The 25,218-nt window shown below is 36.6% G+C and overlaps 2 protein-coding genes across 8 annotated transcripts in view; one reads left to right on the forward strand and one right to left on the reverse strand.

Annotated features, from left to right (window-relative positions):
- The first annotated feature begins 57 nt into the window (after positions 1-57).
- Positions 58-15,560, forward strand: LOC146450753 (THUMP domain-containing protein 1-like). 2 transcript variants are annotated; one of them, XM_085100005.1, is made up of 7 exons: positions 58-192; positions 282-386; positions 1,819-2,087; positions 3,055-3,175; positions 3,914-4,063; positions 4,574-4,956; positions 13,993-15,560. In XM_085100005.1, exons 1-6 carry the CDS (start codon positions 124-126, stop codon positions 4,931-4,933), a joined length of 1,074 nt encoding a protein of 357 aa, XP_084956131.1. In that variant the 5' UTR covers positions 58-123; the 3' UTR covers positions 4,934-4,956; positions 13,993-15,560. The 2 variants fall into 2 exon arrangements, with proteins under 2 accessions (XP_084956131.1, XP_084956132.1); XM_085100006.1 differs by lacking the exon at positions 13,993-15,560 and adding an exon at positions 5,711-7,474.
- The window catches only part of LOC146450754 (cyclin-dependent kinase 6-like), a 33,569-nt gene continuing 14,359 nt past the window's right edge, over positions 6,009-25,218 (reverse strand). For 4 of the 6 annotated variants that reach the window (XM_085100011.1, XM_085100010.1, XM_085100014.1 and 1 more), the window contains exons 2-7: positions 21,292-21,704; positions 18,638-18,776; positions 14,035-14,202; positions 12,559-12,719; positions 10,560-10,695; positions 6,009-10,041 (exon numbers count right to left, since the gene is read on the reverse strand). In XM_085100011.1, the coding sequence (XP_084956137.1) occupies positions 9,889-10,041; positions 10,560-10,695; positions 12,559-12,719; positions 14,035-14,202; positions 18,638-18,776; positions 21,292-21,500 (966 nt within the window). In that variant the 5' untranslated portion in view covers positions 21,501-21,704 and the 3' untranslated portion in view covers positions 6,009-9,888. Of the gene's footprint in view, positions 10,042-10,559; positions 10,696-12,558; positions 12,720-14,034; positions 14,203-18,637; positions 18,777-21,291; positions 21,730-21,925; positions 24,506-25,218 lie in introns of those variants that run through there. The other 2 variants (XM_085100008.1, XM_085100009.1) reach the window with 2 other exon arrangements.

Consider the following 25,218-nt stretch of genomic DNA (forward strand, 5'->3'; position numbering starts at 1 on the left):
AGAGGCAGGTTTGATGGGAATATTGTTTTCCGGCTTTTCGGAGCCCTCTTGTTGAACGCCGAAAAGACTCTGGGACGAGTGGTAGGAGAAGAGTAGCACTGGGACCCACAGGAGAAATTCAAAATGGCGGACAACACCACCAGTGGAAAACGCAAGCGTCCCAAAGCTTTTTACGTCGGACAGAAAAAGAAGGTGAGACTTTTCATTCTTCGACTTATTATTTTAGGCTTCGTTTTTGTAGCAGCAATTTTATTGAACTTTTTTCGCTTTTCTTTTGTCAGAAAAAAGGGCTAGAAGTGCTGACACCAGGCATGAAAGGTGTTCTTATCACGTGCAACGAAAGAGAGAAATTGTGCGTCAAAGAAGCTTACAACGTTCTTAATGAGGTGAGATTTTACTTTGCTTTTCTTTATCTCCACACACTTCATGACCTCTTTGTTTATAATAATAATAATAATAATAATAATAATAATGATGATAATAATAATAATAATAATAAATAGCTTAATAATAATTTATTAACTTATATAGCGCATGCTACATGACAAAATGATTGTATGCACTTAACAGTCTTAAAATTTAAAACTTAAAATAATAGGATAAAATTAAAATAATGAAACTAATTAGTTACAAATAATTATGCTAATTTAAAATTTTGATCTTGTAGTGATGTCGTGGGGAGAAAATAGATGTTGGTCACTACTGGGGTTTAAAGGGTCAATTTATGGGGCTGAGCTGTATAGAAATCTTACCATTAAATTGCTGTGCTATGGGAACAAGTGACAATAGATAATATGCATAAAATTCAGATGGCGAGGGATGTGTGTGGAGTATATGGCATGACTTTGTAAAGTTTCTCAAATGTTATACTCATGATACCTCTGATACCATAGTTGATTGCCAAGAGTGTCAAAGGTCAAGATTTTTTTCAATTTTCAATTCTTTTTAATTATTGTAAATTATAAAAACATGTAGACAAATCAAATCTGAAAGCCAATAAAAAATAAATACAACTGTGCCTCACTGTTGTGACTACTTTTGACATTTATACATAGTTATTGTTTTGCCTCCTAGCTAGATATGCTTATTAGTTATTTTCTAGATGGCATTATACCTTACATAAGTAGTGTTTGCATTTATTTCCTCTGTATTCCAGTATGGTATAAAAAAATGAAAAAAATAAAATTTGTTGCATGATGGTTTTCCTTTTCAGATCTTTATCTTGAATACTAATCAAAAATGATTTAGTTAAACATATACAGGCAAAACCTAACGAGAGAAGAGTCCTACATTTTGGCAACATCTTGGCACCATTGTCAAGGGAAACTAAAATTAAATATGCGATTGCAAGAGTAACTGAGAGTTCAGAGTCACTAAGGTCTTTGTCTAACTTATGCAAATTAGTGACTCTGAACTCTCAGTTACTCTTGCAATCGCATATTTAATTTTAGTTTCCCTTGACAATGGCGCCAAGATGTCGCCGAAACATAGGACTCTTCTTTCGTTAGTTTTTGCCTGTATATGTTTATCTCGAATATGCTGTTATATTCAAGCTAAAAATCTTGAAGGGCATTATAAATAAATAAATAAATAAATAAATAACAAATATCTTTAGTGAGGAGGCAACCTCACCCTCAGGTGGTTTTCAGGCTGGTCCTGAGTAAAAATTATAAATAAACAGTGGGTAAAAAAATATTAAATATAAGAAAAAGTTAAAAAGAGACAATCACAGTAAAATCCTAAGATAGAGTAACCGATGTAACAAAATTAGGCATTCATCATTGTTCCTATCTTCAACCCTTTTTTTGTGGTTTCTAGTATGCAGACCAACTGTACGGACCTGAACACAACAGCCAGGGAAATAAAGATGACAGCGATAATGATAATGATGATGATATTGAAGAAGCGCTGGCTAAGGAGGTGAAGGAACTTCAGGGACCACGCCATGAAAAGAGATTCCAAGCTGTGCTCAGTGGAGCTAATAATGTGATTTTTATCAAAACAAATTTACCAGATTCTAAGGACCCCACAGATTTGGTTCACACCATTTTAACAGACATGCTAAAAACTGGGTGCAAGAAGACAAGGTACATGCTGACAACTATAGGGGTATAAAATGATAACATGCGAGACTCGCCGAGATGCCGAGACCCTCATTTAAAATCCGAGCCTGAGACTTAACTATTTTTATTTTCAAATCCAAGCCAGAGACACTGCAATTCAAAAATCCGAGTACGAGGCTTTTAAAGCACTCTCTGCTTCATACCAGAAATTATTTCTTGATAAGTCGGAACCGGTTGATTTTGTGTTAAAGTTGTTAACTTAGTTAGACAATCAGCCACAGGTAACATGGAACTACTTATTAGCCAGCTTAGTTACTTATGAAGTAACCTCACATCTTCTGTTGTAGTTTTGAAGGTCACGCGCTCTTCATTTAGACTGCTTGCAGTCCATTTCTCTCTCGAACTTTTTGTAGTGGTGTAAACACACAGTTCGTGCTGGATGGATTGACAAAAGAAAAGGGAGACTGCAAGCAGTCTACTCTTCATTTAGCTTTATCTTTATCTTCATATGTTTGTTATTTATTGTGTTCTGGACAACCCAGTAAGCATAAAATGGCAATTTATGAGCAGAGTTTATCCAAACCACATTTTTCACAGTAGCGATTGCAATGTTGAGCACTGAGTTTATTACGATTATTCCTTGTTTTGTTGTTGTTGTTTTATGATGGTTCATCCAGACTAAACGTTCTCTTGGCTTGTGAGACTCCAAGACTCAAATTTCAACATACAAGACTCCGAGACCTGCCTTATTAATTTTTTTATGACCTGTAGATTCCAAGACATCTAGCTTAAGATGCAGAGATTACGAGACTCGCTGAAAATTTGCCGAGACCCATCATTTTTCAAGGAACATTCTATAACCCTAATTATCTTTTTTGAGGAATGGTTGAATGGCAACCACTGGTCTGAAAATACCACAAAAAGGCCGGTCTACATAGGGTTAAAGCTCCACTCCATACATCCTTTAATTTATGAATGTTACCTGTTTCAGACACTGTCAGAGGTTTCTTCCTATTGGTGGTTCCTGTCATGCTAACAGTGAGGATATAAAAAAGCTTGCTTCAGAAATGTTCCAGTCAACATTCTTTGCCGAAGATGCCAAGCCATCAAAGGTGGGTTACCATAGAGATGTTATCACAACACATCCTTTTAAGGTGAGGTCATATACAACATGCGATGGCCACAAGTTATCCCAGTTGATAAGAGAACTGCACAGCTGAGTAGGAGATCAGGGGTTCCAGTCCCAGCCAGTCCACCAACCACAGTCTTAAAATAAATCAATGGCTGGCTGTAGTTTATTTCTCTTCTCAGCTCAGGTGATCGCATCATTGCATGCCGCCTCCTCTTTATAATCTTTCAAATCTTCTCTCAACATTTTTATTTCGGAAGGTTTTTGAACAATGACTTAATTAATGCTTTATTGGGCTTGTCTCCTATACCCTCTCACACTAAATTAGTAGCCAGGAGACATTTGAAGAGTAGAGGATGTAGTCCCTGGTGTTTAAAGTCTGGCCTTTGATTCATGGGCTGTGAGGGTCCATTGAGTGACCACTTCACTTGGGGCCATTTATTCCTGTTTGTCCCCTAAGCCTTCCTGTTAGGTCCATGCCAAATAAAAAAAGGTAAAACGTATTTAAAAACCTACTCCTTGTTAAATAAAGTGTGGTACAGGATGATAAAAGAGCATGTAGAAGTAAGAAGACTACCAATACTAAGGTGTTGAAATTATATCATTTCTCTTCTTCAAGCTTCCATCAAATCTCTCTTAGACTTCAATGACCTTGGAATCAGTTACACCTTATTATAACACCTTACTAAGTTCAGTATTACGTTTATTGGATAATTTGCAGTTTTGTGTGATCTACAAATGCAGAAACAACAATAGCATGCATAGAGATGACACTATCGCAATGCTGGCTGGCATTGTGTTGAACGCTGGAAAGGGCCACACAGTTGACTTGAATAAGCCTGATCTAGCCGTATGTGTGGAGATTGTAAAGGTATAGTGTATTCCCCAAACCACTGTTTTGCTTAAAATGATGGCAAAAAAAAAAAACAGGAGATACCTCTCCATGTGGACCTCTAGTATGGATATTTGTTGAAATTGTCAAGGTACAGTGAATTTTCCAAACCCTTGTTTTGTTCAAAATGATGGGGAAAAAAGAGGTTATTGATTTGAAAAATGATGGGAACCTTAACCATAACTGTTTACCATTACCAGGGCTGGACAATTTGTTGTTTTAGAATTGGTGCCTTTTAGGGGTGAAAATGAATTTGGGCCACACCCACAAAAGCTAGATTCTGGTACCTTTCAAAGGTGTTTTGGAAATTTTCTGAGACGAGCTCCCCCGTCATTTTTATAGGGGAGTGCCCCCCCCCCCCCCCAGGACTAGAGCTAATGCCCAGTAGGAATTCCATGGGTTCACTTACATGTAGCTTAAGGTAATACTTTGATCCATCATCATGCACTGTACAACATTTGATTGATTTTTGTTATTATTATTCCTTAGAATGTTTGTTGCATGAGTGTGGTTAGAGATTTGTTCAAGCTCAGAAAATACAACATTCATGAAGTGAACGAGCAAATACACCGTCTTCATAAAAGCCTAAAGACAGAGGAAATCAAAACGGATGATCAAAATGTTAAAACAGCAAACAACCATGACAATCAAGATAGCAATCATAGACGTCCTGATGAGACAGAGGTGGATCAAGCACACACAGAAAAGAAAGGCAATGTCAGTGAGTGTCAAGTAAAATCTGATGGAACTCTTAATAAAAATGCCGCCGTTGCTGATTCCTCCTTTGAAGATGCAAAGGATACAGAAAGAGAAGAAAACTACCAGAATCAAAGCACAAGTGAATCATAGCACCCAGGTAATACAGCTCACAGGTGATGTTTATCTTGTACAAACAACAACAAAAAACCACTACAGTTTTTAGGAAGAAACATCTGTGGCCTTCTCAGAATGTACCAGCAGCCAGCAACTGAAGGGATGAGAGCATCAAATTTTTAGGTGGATTTTTCGTTTTGCTCAAAACTGCTTGAATTTTTGTATGCAGCCTTCAATTTAATCAAAGAACATTGCTCTGTGTTTATGTTGCTCTAAAGCGTTTTTATTTTCCCGCATTTTCTTTGCGTTTCTTTAACTAACTCAAATGTTTTGACCTTGTTTTTCTATACTAAACATACAGCACCAAACAAATCACACCAACGTCCATAAAGATTCAGAGGACAAAACGAAAAATCAGCTTAAAATTCAACATAAAGAATTGATGAGCTGAGAGCATAACCAATCAAATTGTCTTTTTAGATTGCTTTTTGTTGTGTAAGCTCAGATTTACCGCAGTTTTTGCATGTGGCCTTGAAATCCTTCAGGAAACGTTGCTCCAATGTTTTATCCACTGCTTTGCACTTCATTTGCAATAAAAACCTTCAATTGATTATGGGCAAGTAGTATTTCACTCACATTTCAGTGTTTTCATCCCTAATAACTTGACCTGAAACCCTTTAAGCCCCTATAGTGACCAAGATCTACTTTCTCCTTACAATGTCACCACTTGATCAAACATGTAGGTGGTGAGAATGAAGCAAATTATCACCAAAGATAAAATGTATTGATGTTGAAACAAGTTCTCCCAAACAGCGCCACCAGAAAGATATCAGCAGCAGTTAGGAGAATTTCCATGTTGATATTAGTGTACCCCAGGATGGTTCAGGGTATTAGCATTCAACTGTAGAAGGCCCAAGCTGTGTAGAAATGTATAAACATAAAGGAATATATTATTTAAATTTCAAAATGAAGCTGCTGCAGATCTTATTATTTGACTGGCGAGTGGTTTAAGAGTTACTTTTTACGGCACTTGATACAATCGGCCGGGATTTTTTTCTGCAGGTTACTTCCCAACACAACCTCCATCCCTACAAACAACAACTAGAACCCGCTGTGTTTAAATTCCATTTATTTATCCAGAAAATGTGAACGCACCAGTGACAGAGTGACATGAGCTAAGTATTTTGTCAATTCTATAGTGTAACTTGCAGACTACACTGAAAACAGTCATTCTTCCTCTTGAAATTTACGAAGGGAGATGTAAATAGCTGAACCTCAAACTCACAAAGGCAGTGTACCAAAAGAATGAATTCTTGCATGCACTCCAGACTTTTCAATTTTTCAAGATTATGCAAATTTGTACAACAGGCCAACACACAAAAAGTAGACTGTTTTGTGGTCTATGCAACTTGCAAGTTTAGTACCGTGAATTTCTCTAATTTTGCTTTTTTCAATACACTAGAAACTAAAATAATTTTGAAAAATTCATGGTACAAAAAAATAGTTAAAATATACAACCATGCCCAAAGTGTTGATGTATATTACACACTTGTAAGTAATTTCTGACACTCGGGGTATAATTACTTTTCTGCCATGAGAACTTTGTATTCCTAACAGTAAACGTTATGGTAATTATCACACCAAAATAAGGTTACTACAAGAATCTTTTGATACAAAAGACTGCATTTTCTAAATACAGTGACAATGTAGTATTGCACACAATAAAATGATTACACACTCATTTTAAAACCCTTGTGTATACACTGCAACAATGTCATACTACATGAGATAACAAGTTACGGTGAACATGATAGAGTGGGTGTTTGGTCATAAGTCATAGAGCGGTTTTGAATTGAGTGGTGATAGTTATTTTCTGTTTGCTTTGGTTTTTCTCTACTGAGCTCTGTGGTTGGAAAAGTTTTTGCTATAATTTTCCTCAACCAATTGGAAGCCAGACCAAAACCAATCTTGTGTTGGTTACACACATTTTCCCAAGCTTGGCACCTGCTACATGTATTTGCATTGAATTCTGATTAGTTCATTCGGTTGTGGTTGGTGAGAGTAATTTTGGTTCTGGTGTTACAACACTCAATCAAAAATCACTATTTCATACACCAAGAAAAAGTTTTAAAAAAATGCCAAGTGGTACAGTGTTCAAAATTCAAAGTGTTTGACATGTGATCAAACACTTTTTTATTGTTCAATACTTGTCTCATTGCACCTATTAAGGATCCAAAAACAGCGTCAAATCTGAAAATATCAAAACATTAATTTTCATATGGTGCACGATTTTGTCTCGGCTTTGTAAATTTATCAATAATGTTCCAAAAAACCCTCCACTGTGTTTCCAAGCTAAAACTTAGAGATGTTTCAGTGAACAAATTAACAATAAAACTGGTAAACACTTCACAATCCTAAATCTTATGACAAGGTAGCCGCAAGGGGGGATGCTAATTTATCTCTAATAATTTAGGGAACTTAAGCAACGACGACGGCAACGGCAGCGAAAACGTCGCCCGAAAATATATCTTTATTTCATTTGTGCTACTTCGCGATTACTTCAACTCGCTCAACTTTTACAAAAATGACAAACTATTCAGGAACCAAATTGGTAGGAGTGGCGTACAAGTCAAGAAAGAAGATGAAAAATTCACCGTCGTCTGTTGACGTTCTCCACAAAACCTTCATTGTGGTCATTTCACGTTATTGTTTTGCAGAGGACGGCAAAGAAATGTACCAAAATGTAAAACGCACGTGCAGAGCAATTGTTTTTGCTCATTACACCTATTGTTTTGTGGCGTTGTCGTTGCCGTCGCCGTCGTCGTTGCTTAAGCTCCCTATTATTACAACATCACTATCTATTAAAATAAGGATTCTTTAACAAACTATGAAAAATACCTACATGCAGTTCCATGCATTAATATTAAAATACCCTATAACCACACCTCCCCCCAAAAACTTCATTCATGGGACTTAACACTACTGAAACAAACCCCTAAACCTAAAATCACATTACTTTCCAAAGCTGATAAGTGAGTATATCTACTTCTTCCCTTGCTCTGGATTCAACAAAGACACATTTCAAGATATTTGTTTTTCATCAAATAAATAATCACCTAATCATTTTTTTTTTGTTTGTTTTGTTTTGAGACATATGAATTAGTCATTGAGACAACATGAACACTTACAGTGGCCATACACGAGGAGTTCAAATGTTACAAGTTCCTCTACAAAACCATGTTTCTTTTTTGTTATTTATTAGTATTATTATCTTAATAATAATTTAAAGTTGTTTTTTGGTGAGAAAATGTTATCACAATTTAGTTAATGCCAAATTTCTTTAAATATCCTTTAATGCTAAAATAGAAATTTGACTACGCCATTTTCACATGAGATACTTTATGGCAAAAATACCATCATACCAAAATTTGTGTTTGGAGAATGAGAAGGTCTGTGTGATCCCTCGTTTTACTACCATGGTACAGTGACTGATAAATAGGGAAGTAAAAACGTATATTTGGTTTTATTATTCAACACATTGTAACGCTACCCAAAATTAAATGGTCATCTTGCACTCAATAAGCGTCATCCATTACATAACAGATATCCCGCAATATATGTAATTCTGTGTGTCAGGGAGAAACCTCGGAAGATTGTCTCCAGTTTTTCTGCTATAAAACTGTGCTTTGCTATCAATGTGTTGAATACTGAAATAATTATCCTGCTAAATCTTGCAGAATATCCTCTGATTTTAACCAACTCGGCCCACAGCCTTATCTGCTAAGTATCAGGCGATATTCCATGCGATTTCGCAGGATAATTGTTAATCATCAACAGAGATAAATAGGTAAATTGGCCACAGTAAAGCATTTTTTATGGTGGGTGATGTACCTCATCAGCTTAGTTGATAAAACCAAATAATTTCTTTGCTTCCACGGTGACTGACATTTTTTAATGACTTGATTTCAAAGTTGTCTTGGAGAGTTTGAAGGTAACTCAGTCTGCTCTGATTGTGAGTGCTTAATACTATTCACACATTCTCATTTGTTTGTTTGTTTGTTTTTGTTGTTGTTGTTGTTGTTTTAATTTTTAAATTTCTTGGCTCAGAACCCAATGTATGTCCTTTCTGATGCAAACTTCAATAATTTGTAGGCCACATGCAACAATGTGATAAAAATCTAAACAAAAATTAAAAATCACATGCAGTACAATAGGACATTTATGCGGTCTGCCCTTCAACTGGACAGACTGCAGAGACTCAGGGTTCAGACTATTACAATTTAGTTTTTTTATCATTTTTTAAAAATTTCAAGTAAAGTTGGTTTTCATTTTTTATTCCTCAAAGGCCCACTGTGAATCTTCATCTATTCTGTTTTTGCTGAAGACGGTGAAAATAAATTAACTAATTAAAACTGTGCCTTTACTTGTTTTGTTTCTCCATATTATTAATTCTACATGAACGTATTGAATTGTAAAAATAGAACTAACTTTCTTCTACTTTATGTGGTTCACATCTTTTTGTTGCTTTTTTGTGCCCCTTTTAAGACTTAAACAGAAATTTGACGCAACTTATGTGTAGCAAACTAATGCACTGTCAAAACACTGTGAAACAGGACAAAGTTGTTATCAATTCCAAACTTTCTTTCATGCAAAATGTATAACACAAGCATCTCAAGTTTGTGAAAACAAAATCAACACACTGTACACTCAACAGTTACTGAAAATCCAGACTCAATTATCAATAACTTGTAAATATATTACACACCTTTTAATATTATTAATATCAGTTAATATTTTCTTAACCTCACTGACAGTCTTAAATTGAAAAAATGTTTCCTACATTCGGGACAAAAATTCCATGTACGTATACACAGTCTTTGTTGCATGGGAACTTTGCATCCAGAATTTTACAAATTGTATTTATTTTTCTATAGGCAAAACTTAGAAATAACACAATCCACACCAGCTGAACCGCTGAACAACACACTTTTTCAGAGAACATTGCTGTTCTCTTTTTGACTGGCTATGTTTGGACAACTCCCTCTTGTGTTTTCTTTATCAATATCATGAAATTCAGCGAAATATTCATCTTGAAGAGCCTTTACAGCACTGATCCTCTTTTGTGGGCTGAACGTGAGCATTTGCTGAAATTAAAAAAAATACTAAGTAAAGAAAAAATTTGTTTGCACTACATGTAACTTGCAATCAGGCAGAATTTTAGCATTGCTCTGACTTTCACTCTCTTTGTTTTGGTCGTTCTCTAAAAATGAAGGGCTTGCTGGGAAAAGGAAAAATTTGGATAATTTTTCCAACTGAAAGCCAAATCATCACGTACATCAAAGCCCTATTCCCAGCAAGTTGAGCCTTCCGTCAATTCCCACAGAAATGGTTTTCCAAGTGAAGCAAGTAAAAAGACTGGTTGTAGGTTAGCAGTTTGAACACAGATATGGAATGTCAAAATTTGACATTTTCAAGTGCTTTTCAGACCAACAAATTTTAATAATGATGGCGAGAGTGTGTTAGATAACTGACAGATTAAAGTCTCAGACATTTTGCTCAAAATAATCAAAACACAGACACTTTAAACAAGTTTACAGGTGTAAGGTTTCGTCCCTTACACCAATACAGCTGTTACTAAAGTACATTTTGTGTGCACCTTTACCTTTAGTAAAACAATTCCACCTTTACACATTTCTGGTATTAACTCGGCCAGAGAAAATGGCGGAAATCTTTCGAATGAAGACCGTGGAAGAGAAACATTTGTTGGCCAGTCACTTTGGGCTGGGGTCCCTATAACACTGCAAAATATCAAAGACAACAAAATGAAAACCAGTAACCCAGTTTGTACACGTACAGCTGAGAGCTGAGTCTTTCATCAGGCTTACTGATATCCAGTTTGGTAAAGGGGAAGTATCACGAAAATTTGCTGTCATTTCAAAACCCAAAAATGTTTAACTGTTAGTAGAAACAACAAAATAATTGTCAAGTTTGTTAAAAATTATCACCCCAGTACAATAAAACTGTCAATTAGTGCCTCTGGCCAGAGACAGGGTAGGCCGGTTTCGATTGAAACTTGAAAAAAATTAGGCTAATGTTTTTCAAGTTCTCGCATTTTTGTTTCCAAAATGCGCTAGAACAGATCACAAGTTGTTCCTTTCAAGAATTGAGTTGATTTCGTTCCTCTCGTCATTCTAGAATTATTTGGCAGGTGATTGAAGGTCTTATTTCATCATTTTAAACAAAAGATATCAAAAACCCCATGATACTTCCCCTTTAAGTTTTGAGTAATTCACGGTTTTCACTGTCACGCCATTGAAAAAAAAAATCGAAACCATTCCATCAATGAAGTCAAGAAAGTGACATGGTATAGAGAATAAATTAATAAGGCATCTGTCCAAGTGTCAGGTCTGTGCAGCATTCCGTACTCGAGTTATTTGACAAAATGTTCCACATAAATTTAAAGAGCTTAGTATGGAGACGCCATGTTTGTGTCCCTCTGAGGGGCACAAACATGGCGGCCGGAAATACGAAAAAACATCTGGAGTTCACTTTCGCCAGAAAAGAGGTTTGTTTGCCCTTGTGAATTTTCGAATGTTTAAATTAATATTTCTCCTCAAACTTAAATTGTTTAGAGTGCTGAAAATCACCCGAAGAGTCATTTTTAAGATACGGAAAAGCTCTGTCACGGCCGTCCTCCTTGTGTCACGCACGATGGAAACTCGGAAATTGAAACTGTTCTATTTTCTAAAGGAAGCACGACATCGAGCTAAGAAATTGTGAACAGACATATTTTTAGGTAATCTTTCCCTGAATGAAGGTAAAAATTTCGTAGGCCTTCCAGTTTTGAATTCTAGAATTTGGTGACATCACGTGAAAACCGAGAATATTTTTATGTAATTTGTCCAGTCAAAATTGTTAGCAGTGTGAGGGTCTACTCCTCAGACATCTTGGTTGTGGTCCCAGCACATTTCCACTGGGAATTCTGCTACCAATTTTTGCCAGACAGAATTGCCTAAAAAGCACCACTCAAAACTTGGCTGCAGAATTACACAGTTCACACGTAACAACAGGTTTTTTTGTTTTTTTTTCTTGGTGGGGGAGCATTTCATCCATCCATGTAGCATGAATCAACCCCCCCCCCCCCCCCACTTCCTATGGAGGGAAGTTTCTGTTATAGGGGCTGTCGGAATATGTTTTCAAAAAAGCTGACAAAAGCTAGGATGCAATTTTCAAAGGTAGAGGAAGGGGGAGGGGTGCGGATAATAGATGGAACATTCCAATGTGAGTCATACCTAGTTTAGTTACTAATAAACCATCCCAAGACTATTACATAATGACACATTAATGACAACCATCTAATTTCTCCTTGCAATATCAGAATTTGATCGAAAAGTCTTTTTTAGTTTGGAATTTGGTGATGTTAATAACAGTCCATCAGTAGATCTTAGATTATGGCAAAACTGTTTCAAAATAGTAACCAAATCACATATTTACTTACAGCTTACATGCATTGCTTTGAAAGTAACATTTGGTATTATTAATTTTTATACATGAATGCTTCAGATGCTTGGCTTCTAAAATACACAAACTGTGGTAACTAAGACCAAAACACCCTTGCCAATTGGGACAAAGAATCACAAACACAGTGAATCACATGTTACCTAAAAATTTTCTGCAGCTGGTCAACGTCCGATTTTCCCTCAAACAGTGGTTTTTTGTTGTAAAGCTCTGCCACGATGCAGCCAATACTCCAAATGTCCACAGCCGTGGCATAACTGGAGTGAAGAAGGACCTCTGGAGCTCGGTACCACAGCGTCACCACCTGGAACAAAGCAAATACAGTCAAGCCTCCTGTAAGCCACCACCCAAAATGCCAAGATGTAGTGGTCGCTTACGGGAGGTGGTCTATTCCAAAAACGGGTCTGACACATCTTATTAGAAGAGAATATATTGCATACATTTTCCTAGTTACAAAATGAGCAGTGCTTGGTTGTCACTAAAGGTGCCTTGTAAACTCTTAGTAGCATAGTACATACAGCAAACATAGAGATCAGACCTTGTGTCAAGTGGTGGCTTACAAGAGGTTAAAAACAATGAAAAAGTATAATGTGACACCTCAAAAAAAGTGGTTGCGGTCGATTAGTAGAGGTGGTCCTTCACAAGAGGTGGTTGTTTACTAGAGGTTCCAACTAATGGGTTTTGGACAGGTGGTTGCTTATGGGAGGTGGTCGCACATGGAGGTTTGACTGTATCTGTTATAATAATCCAAAGGGATAGGCAGAAAGATTCATGTGGGGTGGGGGTTGGGGGATTCTGTAGTCATAAGAGGTTTCTAAGGGGTGTGGCAATGAATCCCTTCCCTATCCCTAACAGACAGGACCAGGGCCTATCAAAGGTCAGGGTCTAGAAGGAATATCACTGACTTTTAGTTCCTTTGCTGTTATTGTTCACTTTGAAGTCAAAACAATTTTTCTGACAATTCATATTCTTAATTTGTCAATTTTGTATATTTATATCCAATAGTGCATAATTCCATGATGAGATTATCAAAATTTAATGTGCTCTACAGTGTGGGGACACTCTCCAGATCAAATTGGAATTTGGAAATGTTGGTTTTTAAGGAGAGGGGAAAACCGGAGTACCCAGAGATAAATCTCTTGAAGCAAGGACGAGAACCAACAACAAACTCAACGCACATATGACGCTGGGTCCAGAAACCAAACCTGGACCACATTGGTGAGAGGCGCGTGCTCTCACAACTGTACCATCCCTGCTCCCACTATTAGTGTCTTGACGTCAATCATGTCTTGATGACAATGACAATGATGATGATGATGATGATGATCATTATCATTATCATAATTGTTGTTGGTCACATTGCCTAGCGGCATTCACATTTCTAGCAGGGTTGCACATCTTTCTGGCAATCCTTCTGCTAATGAGTATTGCTCTTGTATGCACAGTTTAAATTGTAATATTATTGTTTTGTAACAAAACCACCCACTGGTCCATGTGGGGCATATCTATGATAATGTAATGTAGCAGGTTACTACCTGTAGTGCTCTATAAATTAACATGTGCTGCAATATTTACAGGTAATACTAAAACAACCAGTGGTAAGTCAGCTGCCAACTTACCACAGAAGTTAAAGCCATTGCATCTCTGTATATCCTGGCCAGTCCAAAGTCTGCAATCTTCACTTGACCAGTTCTCGAAATCAGGATGTTCTGCGGCTTCAGGTCTCGATGGACAATCCGATGAGAGTGCAAGAAATCCACTCCATTTAACAGCTGATGTGTGATGTCCTAATGAAAGGGGATTAATTCAGAAATAGAACGGCTGATCACTCTCAGGTTTATTCAGCCTTGGGTACTTTCTGTGAATCTTTTTCCTTAGGCCTATGTGCAGTCATTTTGGCGATATCATCAGAGACAAATTGTCAATTTGACCCAAAAAAAATGACTGCGTAGGAACTTTGAGGCAATACCTAACCCTTTCAGAAGACAGCAATATTAGCACCTGCTAAACGTTACCGGTCAGTTGCAGAAGCTTTCGTTTGAATGGTCACACTTTTTTTATTTTATACACAGATGTAAAAGTAATGAGTACCTCATACAGCATGACAAAGAGTACCACAGCAAAGTACTGCTCAGTAACTTTTATTTGAATCAAGTCACACTCAAACAGACTCAAAGATAGAACTTTCTTGTTTCGCTTAGCAGCTTTCATTTGGATGGTTACAGTTTAAAATTTTATCCACAGACTCAAAAGTTAGAACCACCTTGTGGAGCTTAACAAACAGTACCACAGGAAAAGTACTGCTCAGTAGCTTTCATTTGAATGGTCACACTTTAGAATTTTATCCACAAACCCATGTATGAAATCATGCATGAAATAACAGTAAAACATGCTAATACCATCCACATAAAAGTGATCTACCTCATTCGGGTCTACTTTGGAATGTCCAATAAATCATTATATAAAGAGCTGCAATTCGCACCATGGTAATTTGCATAGCTACTAGTCAAAGCATTGACAAGAGACTTATTTAAATTATTCATTTAAATTTTCTGCATGTTCACTAGTTTTCATGATTACCATACTCATGTGGCTTAAAATTATTTTGATACAAAAATAAGAAGGTTTGTAAAAGTTACTGCTTGCAATCACTCACTCATTGTCTAATTTGAACCATTTTTTTAGTGCAAATATACTTTCCTGTAGGCTATTTATAATCATTGTGTTAACATCCTGACCCATCTTTTCACAAATATGCTAGTGTAACAGGTCAAAATTGCCAATTTGTCAAATTCCATTCCAACACCTTACATGTAAACCATAGAAACCAGGCCAAATATGGAAGTTGTCTTTACGCAGTTTCAGAGTCAAGTATCCAATTAAAGATTGGATACTTTAAATGTGGTTAATTAACTGTAGTTGTGTGTTATAGTTTTTATAGTTTAATTTTTTTTGATTGAATTATGCCTAATATAAACCATCCTGCTGTGGTAAAAAATGATCCAACTTTGATATTCAGTAGTTTTGATGATCATGCAAGTGAAGGCTGTTGATCAATAGTTCAATTTTTAATGTAATTGTGAACACATTTTGAGAGAAAACATTTTAATAAACAATTTACCCTCCAGGCATGGTAATTAAGTGAGACTTATAGTGCATTTATTTACCTTTAGGTGCTGTTTTCAATGGCTCATAAATTGATCAATGAATAGTTTAGGAATTTCTCTACAAACTCTAAAGTTTGAGCTACCTTGCACAGCACAATAAACAACACCACAGGAAAGTGCTGCTCAGTAGCTTTCATTTAAATGGTCACATTTTAGGATTTTATCCACAAGATAAACGTTATAACCACCTTGAAAGGCATAATAAACAGCATCAAAGGAAAGTACTGCTCTGTAGCTTTCATTTGAATGGTCACACTGGAGGATTTCATGCACAGAATGAAAATTTAGAACCTCTTGGTATTGCAAAACATAATTAAAAACATCACTAAATCATACTATTCAATCACCATCAATTAATCTTGTTTGAATGGTCACGCTTGAGGATTTAAGCCACAGGTCAATAAAGCTATCACCCCAGTGAAGATTTCTTTGCCTTGATACACTTTATAGCAACCATTTAACCTGGTTTAAGCTTATCTGTGAAATCCCATATGTTTTGAGAAGTTCAAAAGTAATTTTACAGTAGTTTTTAATTATTATTGTAAATGCGTTATTATCATTATTGTTACAACTAAATGATTTATCATATTTGTGGTTTTCATTGTATTTTATTGTAATCATTGTGTAGTTTTACTTGTAGATAGTTGAAATTTAAGCTCCTAGTTTAGTTGTCAATGAAAAGCCTTCCTTGGGAAAGTGTCAATAAAATTATTATTATTATTATTATTATCATTATCATTATCATTATCATTGTCATTATTATTATTATTATTATTACTATTATTATTATTATTATTATTATTATGGACAGTCCATAATAATAATAATAATAATAATAATAGTAATAATAATAATATTCACTAATATTCACAATATTCACTAAGACATTTGAGAACGATATTTTATCTCCATTTTTTTTTAGCTAGGATACGATCATAATGACGTTTTTATAAAGATGTTGAGAACCTTACTTTTATTTCCATTTTTTTGTTTAGCCAGAATACGATCATGATATGATTTTTTTTGATTACAAATAAGAATATTATTGTAACTTTATGACTTTTGTTTTTTCTTTAGAAAAAAACGTGCTTGAAAATAGCTCTGTTGTGCCTGAAAATAATTTTTTTTAATTATCATTTTTATTATTGAAGATTTCATTTTTGTTTTCATGAATTATTTACATAACTTGCGGACACGGGTCTGGGCTAGTTATGTTACACTCAATCAGTTTCATTACATTCAAACAGTTTATACGTATTCATAGAACTTCTTAACTATATTCTTAATAATAATAATAATAATAATAATAATAATAATAATAATTATAATTATCATCAACATCAGCCATTTATATTCAGCCATGATAGAAAATGAATTATTGAATGAAATGTTCAATACAAGATCAGCGAACTTTAAATACAGTATAAAGCAAACTCCAACTTAATAATAGTAAAACTGAACTGTCAGTGCTGAATACTCATGAAAAGGGTCAGATAAAGTTGCGTTTTGGTGCACATCCATCGAAGAAAAGCAACGGAACTTATTTTGAATTCTGACAAAATTTAAAGGCAACAGAACCAAAAAATTGACAATTTTATCCACTGACAGATGGTAAAACTTTAGCTAAAGGAAAGGACATAATTTAGGACCAAATTATCACATGCAGTGAAATTTAAAACTTTAATTGAAAAATGCATTTTGTTTTTGCTTGAGCTAGTTTGGAGATCAAATTTGATGAAGTGTTACACTCTCTCAGTGGGTGAAATAATGTATTGTCAATTTGTCGGGTTTTACTTTGAAGTCGTGTCAGGATACAAAATAATTTGAATGGCCTTTCTTTGATTAATGTCCACAAAAATGCAACTTTAGCTGTCTGTTTTAAAGGCAGTGGGTCATGTCCTATTGGTAACCACTGCAAATCTTTCATCCACAGTTCAGTTCCTCAATATTCCTATGAAATGAACACCAAACATTTTGATGTTTACACAAACTACATAACTAGTGAAGGTAAAACTTGCGTATACCGATATACCAGTGTTTTTTTATGTAATGTTCATCATGGATGAAACACAAAGGAGTCATTCATGAGAAAGGAATCCATGAACTTCTATACCCCATTCAGATGTTCTAACTACTGAGCTTTTGGGTGACTTGTGGTGAGCTTACTCGTATACTTGGTCATGTGTGATACACATTGTTTGTACTGTGAAGAGCATCCAGTATGGTAACGATGGTCAATTTTAAGCTTGGTAATGAAGTGAACAAGATGTGATGTTTATCGTGTCATGGGCATAATAATAATAATAATAATAATAATAATAATAATAATAACCTTTATTCACCCCCTGGGGGTGTTTATAGCACAAGTGCTGGTGGAGCCAAGTATTAAACTTCGCAAACAAATAATTTAAATTGAACATAACATGGTTAAAAATCCCAGCTGGCAGGAGGCAGACCAGCTGGTTATTTAAAAGCATGGCTGAGGATGGAAATGGATTGCGACTTGAACAAAGTGGCCCGTCCTGTGAGTTTTGGAGAAGTCTCTAAAAACTGAGTATAGTTTATTCTTCCTCAGAGAAATGATTTCATGGACAAATCACTAAAAATTAATTATAGTTTATTTTTCCTTGGAGGTGCTCCCTAAGAGCAATTTCACGTTAAAGAAGAGGTTTAATTTATTCCATCACATTTATTACATTGCACATATGCCACACATGACATTCCAATCCTAGCAGTATGCAGGATGTTTGTACCTTGAACCTAGTTTAATAGCCTTAGCTCCCACGAGTCTCCGCTAGCTTCGTAATAGAGCATCCCAACTAGTAATCGGAAGGTCATAGGTTCGACTCCTGATAAGAGCACTCTGAATTTTTTTTTTCCAAGTTTGCCCGTGTCTTTTATTGAATAATACATCATTCTCAAAGAAGAGGTTCTTTGTTAATTAATTTAGCGACTTTGGCCAACAGACAGCAAAATCTCCATGACAATGCCCCCTTAACTTATGAGAGCTGGTTGAACAGGGAGATAAGACTGGAAATGAAAGTGTTGCACATACCTTGATCTTCCACTCAGGCAAACCAGGTTGAGGGCAGTTCTCAAGATATGAATTTAGATCCTGCTCAATGTGCTCAAATACCAATGACAAGTGAGTTTCATGGCGTGATGGCAAAATTGTGTGATATACATCCAGTAACCTATAGCAACAAGAAAAGAATAATTATTGTTCTGGTTGAGAGCCATAACATAAGATTTAATTCAAATTGAAAGATTTGAGTGTGCACAAAGAATGATCACAAGAAATCCCTTATACTGGGGTTTTAAGCCACAAGCATTTGAAAAATAATATGGCTTGAATAGCCATGCGTCAGCAAGATACAGTTCATGTTGTAACAAGAGATATCTCAGTACAATTCAATTAATTTATTCTTTGCACAAATAAATGGACAATTGTGACACACCCTTGATTTTGAATGGAGCTTTTTCATCCAGTGAAAGTGTGAAAAGTTTCAAGTACGCATTGAGTTAAAGAATGCAACAAAAAATTTGCATGTCTTAATGCACTTCAATTTTGATGAACTCTTAGAATATTTCTAGACAGACATATAAAAACAATACTGTTTGCATGGCAAGATATTTGATGAACCCCCGGGTTTTTTTTAGATACACAACTGCGATTATTAAAGTTTGAATTATCGCAAGGTCATTACCCGAGGCAAAAGATCAATCAACTTTTCTGTGTGAAGTCGCGTCTAAGTAGCTCTCTATCTGCAGGAGATCTATTGTTTTGTGCATACTTCATGTTTCTAGAGTATTAGGTAATGTACATGTATAAAAAACAAGAAAAATACGGAAAGGAAACACTTTCACTTAAAGACGAGACGAGACATACTTTCGATTTAAAAACATTCAACACATCTTGAAAACAAAATGCTAGGAACTACATCGTAAGCTGGAGAGCAAAACGATGGAAAGTTATTTTTAATGGCATCAGCACTTAATTGGTAAACAATTTACACCATACGTTTGTTCCTAAACATAATTAAAAACTTTAGGATTTTTTACATCTCGAAAATTCGAGTTGAACATCAGACTATCAGAGTCATCAATTTGCCCTGATTTGTTTAAAAAGTCGTTTATCTAAAATAAACCGCAAGGCATAAAAATAAAAGGGGGTTTGACTGGCAACCAAAACATCGCGCTTGTCTTTAACTTAAGCGAAGGAAATACTTTGAAAATCGGAAGGGATACTCTCGGCCTTTAGACACTGTTTAATACTGTATTCTCACATAAGTTTTTAAGGGCTTTAACGAAACCAGATAAGTCCAAACAAATTATTGATCAAATTCCTTAATGTCAACTCACGATTTCAAAAAGTTAAAAGAAGAATGCGTTCTTAATGAAACAACATGCTTATCTCGCTGTCTGGCTGTCAACTAGCGAGTCGGCTGTCTTTTTGACGAACTACGCAAACCTTGACTCCAAAGTTCGCTTCGTTCATCTTTGGGTGTTCTCGGGAATATATCAGGTAAGATTGGACGATAATCTCTGAGGAATCTTAATCTTTAATGAAATCCTGCACTTGATGTCTTTGTTATTTTTCATATTGAATTGAGGAAAAAGGCGGTTTTAAAAGGTCGGAGTTAAACAACGCTCAATCCAATTTCGGAAACACGAGACGTCTGGGCAGTGTAAATAGTGCACACATACACAATGTGTTGTATGTTCGTTGTGATGGCGGGCATGGGTGTTATACAAACATCCTCCTGTGTAATTTCCTTCGATTGTGATGTCAAAACACGAGCTTCAAAGCTCTACTGCGAGAATAAAGCGCCCATTCCTGGTATAAACGATAATCATGCTCCTTCGTGCGAAAGTGGGTTTAAATTTCCCCTCCAAGTCGCGGGAAATTTTTCAGCCAATCAAATTAGCGTTCACTCGGTAAACTTCACTTCCGGTGATAGGTTCTCGACAAAACATAACAAACTTTGGACATTGAGCCGAAATCTCACGACGCCTGGTTTTGCAACCTTTTCCCTCGACATTTTCACAAAGACCGGAAGGATCAGAGCGTCACAGCACATAAAAAGAAAACTCGTAAACCAGGCTAAAGGGAAGGTGATTCATTGATTCATTCCGTAAAAGCTTGAATTGTCCTCTATTGAAACGCTAAAGCCCTTAATTATGCGGTGAACAAACAAGAATTCGCTGCCAAATTAATTTCTGACATGGTACCTGCACAAGAAACGCTTAAAAGCTCTAGCTGTGTTTCACGCGATTGAATAAATCTTAACTGAAAGCCCCTGAGGCGAGGCTGTGTGCGAAGTAAATCACAATTGTATTGTTAAACGGCAGGTTTGTCAGCTATAGCTACAGGAATGTGATGATTAAACAAAGCTGCATGTTAATAATGTCTCACGATGGCCCAATTTAACAAAAATAAATCCCTTGCCATTTTTTTCCTTAATTTAGCCTTAATTGGTGAACCTACTTTGCTCCCGATCAAGCAACCCGCGCGCGAGAAATTAAAAATAAAATTAAATAAAAATATATATTTTGTTCTAATTTTGTGCAGGGATGGGTTTCGCAAGATTCTCGGGGGGCTAGGTATATAGCAACCATCAGACACGGCCAAAAACTCTGGATCTCCAAAATATATCTTTAAATTCATCGACAACACTTCAGGAACACGAAACAAATCGCCCAGCTTACCTGACAATGTTTTCATGACAGAAATTATCGATCTGCTTCAGAAGGGCTATTTCACGGATGGTGGATAGCGGCATTCCTTCTTCGCTGTTTACAATTCTCACCCTTTTCAACGCCACGAATCTTCCTTCGTTTTGAAGATCGCGGGCTTTATACACAGTCCCGTAAGCACCATTGCCGATTTCAGCCACCTCTTCATATTTCTGAGCCATAGCTCTGTTTTCGACGTAATCGAAGAGTCGAGATTCACTTTCTCTTTCTCGCTGCCTTGTTCATTTTAGCGTGACATGGCGAGCCTCAGAGGTTGACACAGAACTCTCTGCCGTCTTATCGCGTCGGCCAACTTGTACTAAATCCCCCGATCGAAGTCTTCAGTATTCCATGAAGGTCAGGCTTGCCTGTGAGACGCCTAGGAACTGAAGAAAGCAACACGATGATCCGCTAAAAGAGTTAACAGATTCAATACTGCTTCATAAAAGGAAAGTAAATATTCAACTTTAATTTCGCTCCGGTCTCTTAGGAATTGATCATCGCATACGGTTTCAATTCAATCAGGAATTTGCGTCAAACAATGCTAAAAGGCCTGAATGATCACATTTTACTGCTGGATTAGCCCACCAGATCGCGATAAACTCACCGATTCAATTTTGCATTCGCCTCGATCAACAACACTACCCAGAGTTCGAATGAATGAAAAAGTCACATGAAGCCTTCAAAATAAATCTGAGGTTGCACGATTCACTGCGTCCACGTGCGCAAAGCTCGCTGTATTTATTTCCTGTTGGTCGAGGGTAGCTCCGTGATTGGTTGCCGAGGGCTTCGGAGTTTGTGTATCGGAATGCGGGCTGTTTTTCATTGGTCCGTTTTTGTCACGCCCTCAACGAGCATGACCAATAGCAGCAATTATAGCGCCTTCAAAACATAATTTTCTGCCTGAAAAAAAAAGAAAAGAATTTCATCGACCACCTACTGGACAGAAACGGAAAGCGAATGATGGGCTCAAAGAACTAATGTTGTTTTATAGCACATGGTTCAACATCTGCTTCGCCTTCTCCGATTTCACCCCATTACGTCACCCCGTGATCATGAGCTCAGCAACGGACTTCACTTAAACTTTCCAATGATTCTCAGTGGCGTGAAGTCTCCTAAAGCCCGTAGAAAAATAGCGCTCGACACTAAACTCTGCACAATATCACAAGCGCTGGAGATCTCGAAAACATTTTTCTAGATCTTATCTTTGCCCGTTGTCGAGGCAACCGATGAATCAATCACAATATCGCAAATTGAGAGACAGATGTCTTCCCAAAGTAGCCTTTGATTTTTCGATCGGTCTGGCAATATCACGTGTGATTCTAACGAGTGCTTGCACACTAAGATTCAAGGTGGAAACATCCAGTAATTTCTCACGACTAAAATATACCTGTCGTAGTCGTCACGGAGTTTTGGGCTCTCGGCATTACTAATTACCTAATGACCCCTAGCGACTTTTCAAGTAAGAAAAGTCGTTAAAATTCCCTCGTGGATAAACGCGGTGCCGCGCCTTTTAGCATTCATTTCACTATTTTTAAGTCGAGCTGAAGGCTCCGGCACAAGAAATCTCTCAGTGAGAGGATGTGAGCAAGACTTGGAGAGTGAATTTCGCAAAAAAGGCGTACCTTAAGCAGTGCATGTTTGTCCCGCGTAAACAGCTATGGTAATGTACCCTAATGAATCATTTTCAATTTCCCATACCTTAGCTAGTGTTCTCTACTAATAACGCCCAACCACCATCAGTCTTGGTTGTGTTTATGTTTCAGAGAAAAATAAGGGACGTTCCGTTACTCTTTTGAAACAATAAACATGACAAGCTTCGTAAAATTTCCTCTTAACGAAAATTGAAAAAAAACACCTTAAAAAAGAGCTGCTGATTAGCTTTCATTTGAATGATTACACTTGAGAATCACATGACTAACGAAAACGGAACTGGCTGTCACTTTCTCGCCAAGTTTGAAACTGAATAACTTATCATAAAATTTCATAAAACACAACGAAAGAACAAAAAAGATGTCTGTTCTGTTCCACTCCAGCTCTTCGAACGGTGACCAAAGAACTAAGTTAGGAGAATTGTATGATTATCAGTACAGATAAGTGTTCCATGCTATGTCTCTTAAGGAATGACTGCAAATGCTACCGTGGTCTTGGTCAACAATACTTTGCCAACAACGCACAAACAGCTTCTTCTGGAAGTAAACTCTAGAATCGTTACACGACATTTTCAAAGTTTGTTTGTTTGTTTGTTTGCTATTTGTTTGTTTGTGCTGTTTGTTTGCTTGTTTGTGCTGTTTGTTCCTTGGGCGGGGTGGCGTTACACAACTAAAGTTACTCTGCATTCAATGTTTGATTGAACATAACAGCACAATGGAAACTCGTGACTGAGTACGACAATCGTTAGACCATGTGAAATAATTTGCTCAATCAATGGGTTGGTGACGGATTTTCTACAAGAAGAGGAATGCGATTGTTTGCATTTGTGCCGAAAGGAAAGGAGAGGCGTTCGGTGATAATGAATTTAAACTTTGAAACCTATTTCTCTTTTATATTTGAACTAAAATGGAGATTAATGAAGGAGTTTTTTTTAAACAGTGATGAGCAACCAATAGGCTTCGTTACAGGAATGCATGTAGCTTGCGCCATGTGTCCAAATTGCGTGAAGCTCGAAAAATGGCCGTATACGCGCAGGAAAAACTTCATGATATTCCAAAGGGAAACAAAGAGGCCTTTTCTTCTCAATTTACCCTCGCATATCGTCTCCTCGCTTACTATTTTTATGCGTAATCTGAATGCGCACTTTTGACGTGTCTGTCATGCGCGTTAAAGGCAGTAGTAGATTCCCGCTCTCGTACGCCTCCTACTTGAAGCTCTCCGCTTAGTTCGAAAAAAAAAACATTTGGCTTTAAAAACACATTGTACACTCTTTTTATCTCAAACGCCCGTTTACGTTATCGAAAGAATTGCTTTCTCTTGAAAGTTGCTAAAAGCAATGTAAATATGAGTGTTGAAAGTCCTTTAATTGATCCTTCGATGTTTGCGTCGAAGGTGTGTCAAAGGCAGCGTGAACAGTGACCTAACACCTTTAGATTCTTGTGTCAGCGTTGTGTCAAAGCCAGTGTCAATAGTAACTTAAACCAAACTGATTGCAGTACTGACACTGCGGCAAACGGCAATTTTGTTCGTACCAACACTTCAATTAGTACCACTAGTTTTCTTCAGGGCGAGAGAAATGTTGGCTCAACTAAAATTGCCATTTGGTTTATTTATTCGTAAAGTGACGTCTGGCACGTGCATTTCTACTGCGAAAGACCCGGCAACGGAACGTATTCAGAACAGTTTTGTACGTCTTGTGGTCTTCTGCAGTTTTTAGCAACTCATTGAACAGAGCCGAATCTAGTCATTCTCAGTTTAAAACACCGAAACACTAATTTTATTTACTAAACTATGATCTCTGATATTTCTCTCTTTCCATTCAGAGATTTTCATAGGATTTCAAAAAGGCGAACTCAGATGTTTCTTTTCCGCCGGTTTTTTTTTTTTTTTTTTTTTTTTTTTTGAATGTCTACCTGACAATGTTCGTTGGTGTAAGGAGAAAAATTTCGAAAATTTTCGGACGATTAAAGTTTGGACGACAAAAAAAAACCTTCGTAACAAGTGTATCAGTTCTCCGTACATCAAAGCGTCCAGCCATTTGTAACAGGGGATGATTTATCAAATCAATAGGTACAGATTCAGATCTCAGGCTTGTACAGCATGTTACTGAAAGAGTGGCCTTGGATTTGCCAACAGGTCTACCGTGAACAAATCCAAGTTGTCGGAGTGGGACTTTAATCCGAGACCACCGGATTACAACTGCCCACTGTTTTTAGACAAAGTTACGATAAACAAATTGTTTATTTA

Source organism: Pavona decussata, unplaced genomic scaffold, assembly GCF_977016875.1.
Source record: "Pavona decussata unplaced genomic scaffold, jaPavDecu1.1 SCAFFOLD_426, whole genome shotgun sequence".
Classification (NCBI taxonomy): domain Eukaryota; kingdom Metazoa; phylum Cnidaria; class Anthozoa; order Scleractinia; family Agariciidae; genus Pavona; species Pavona decussata.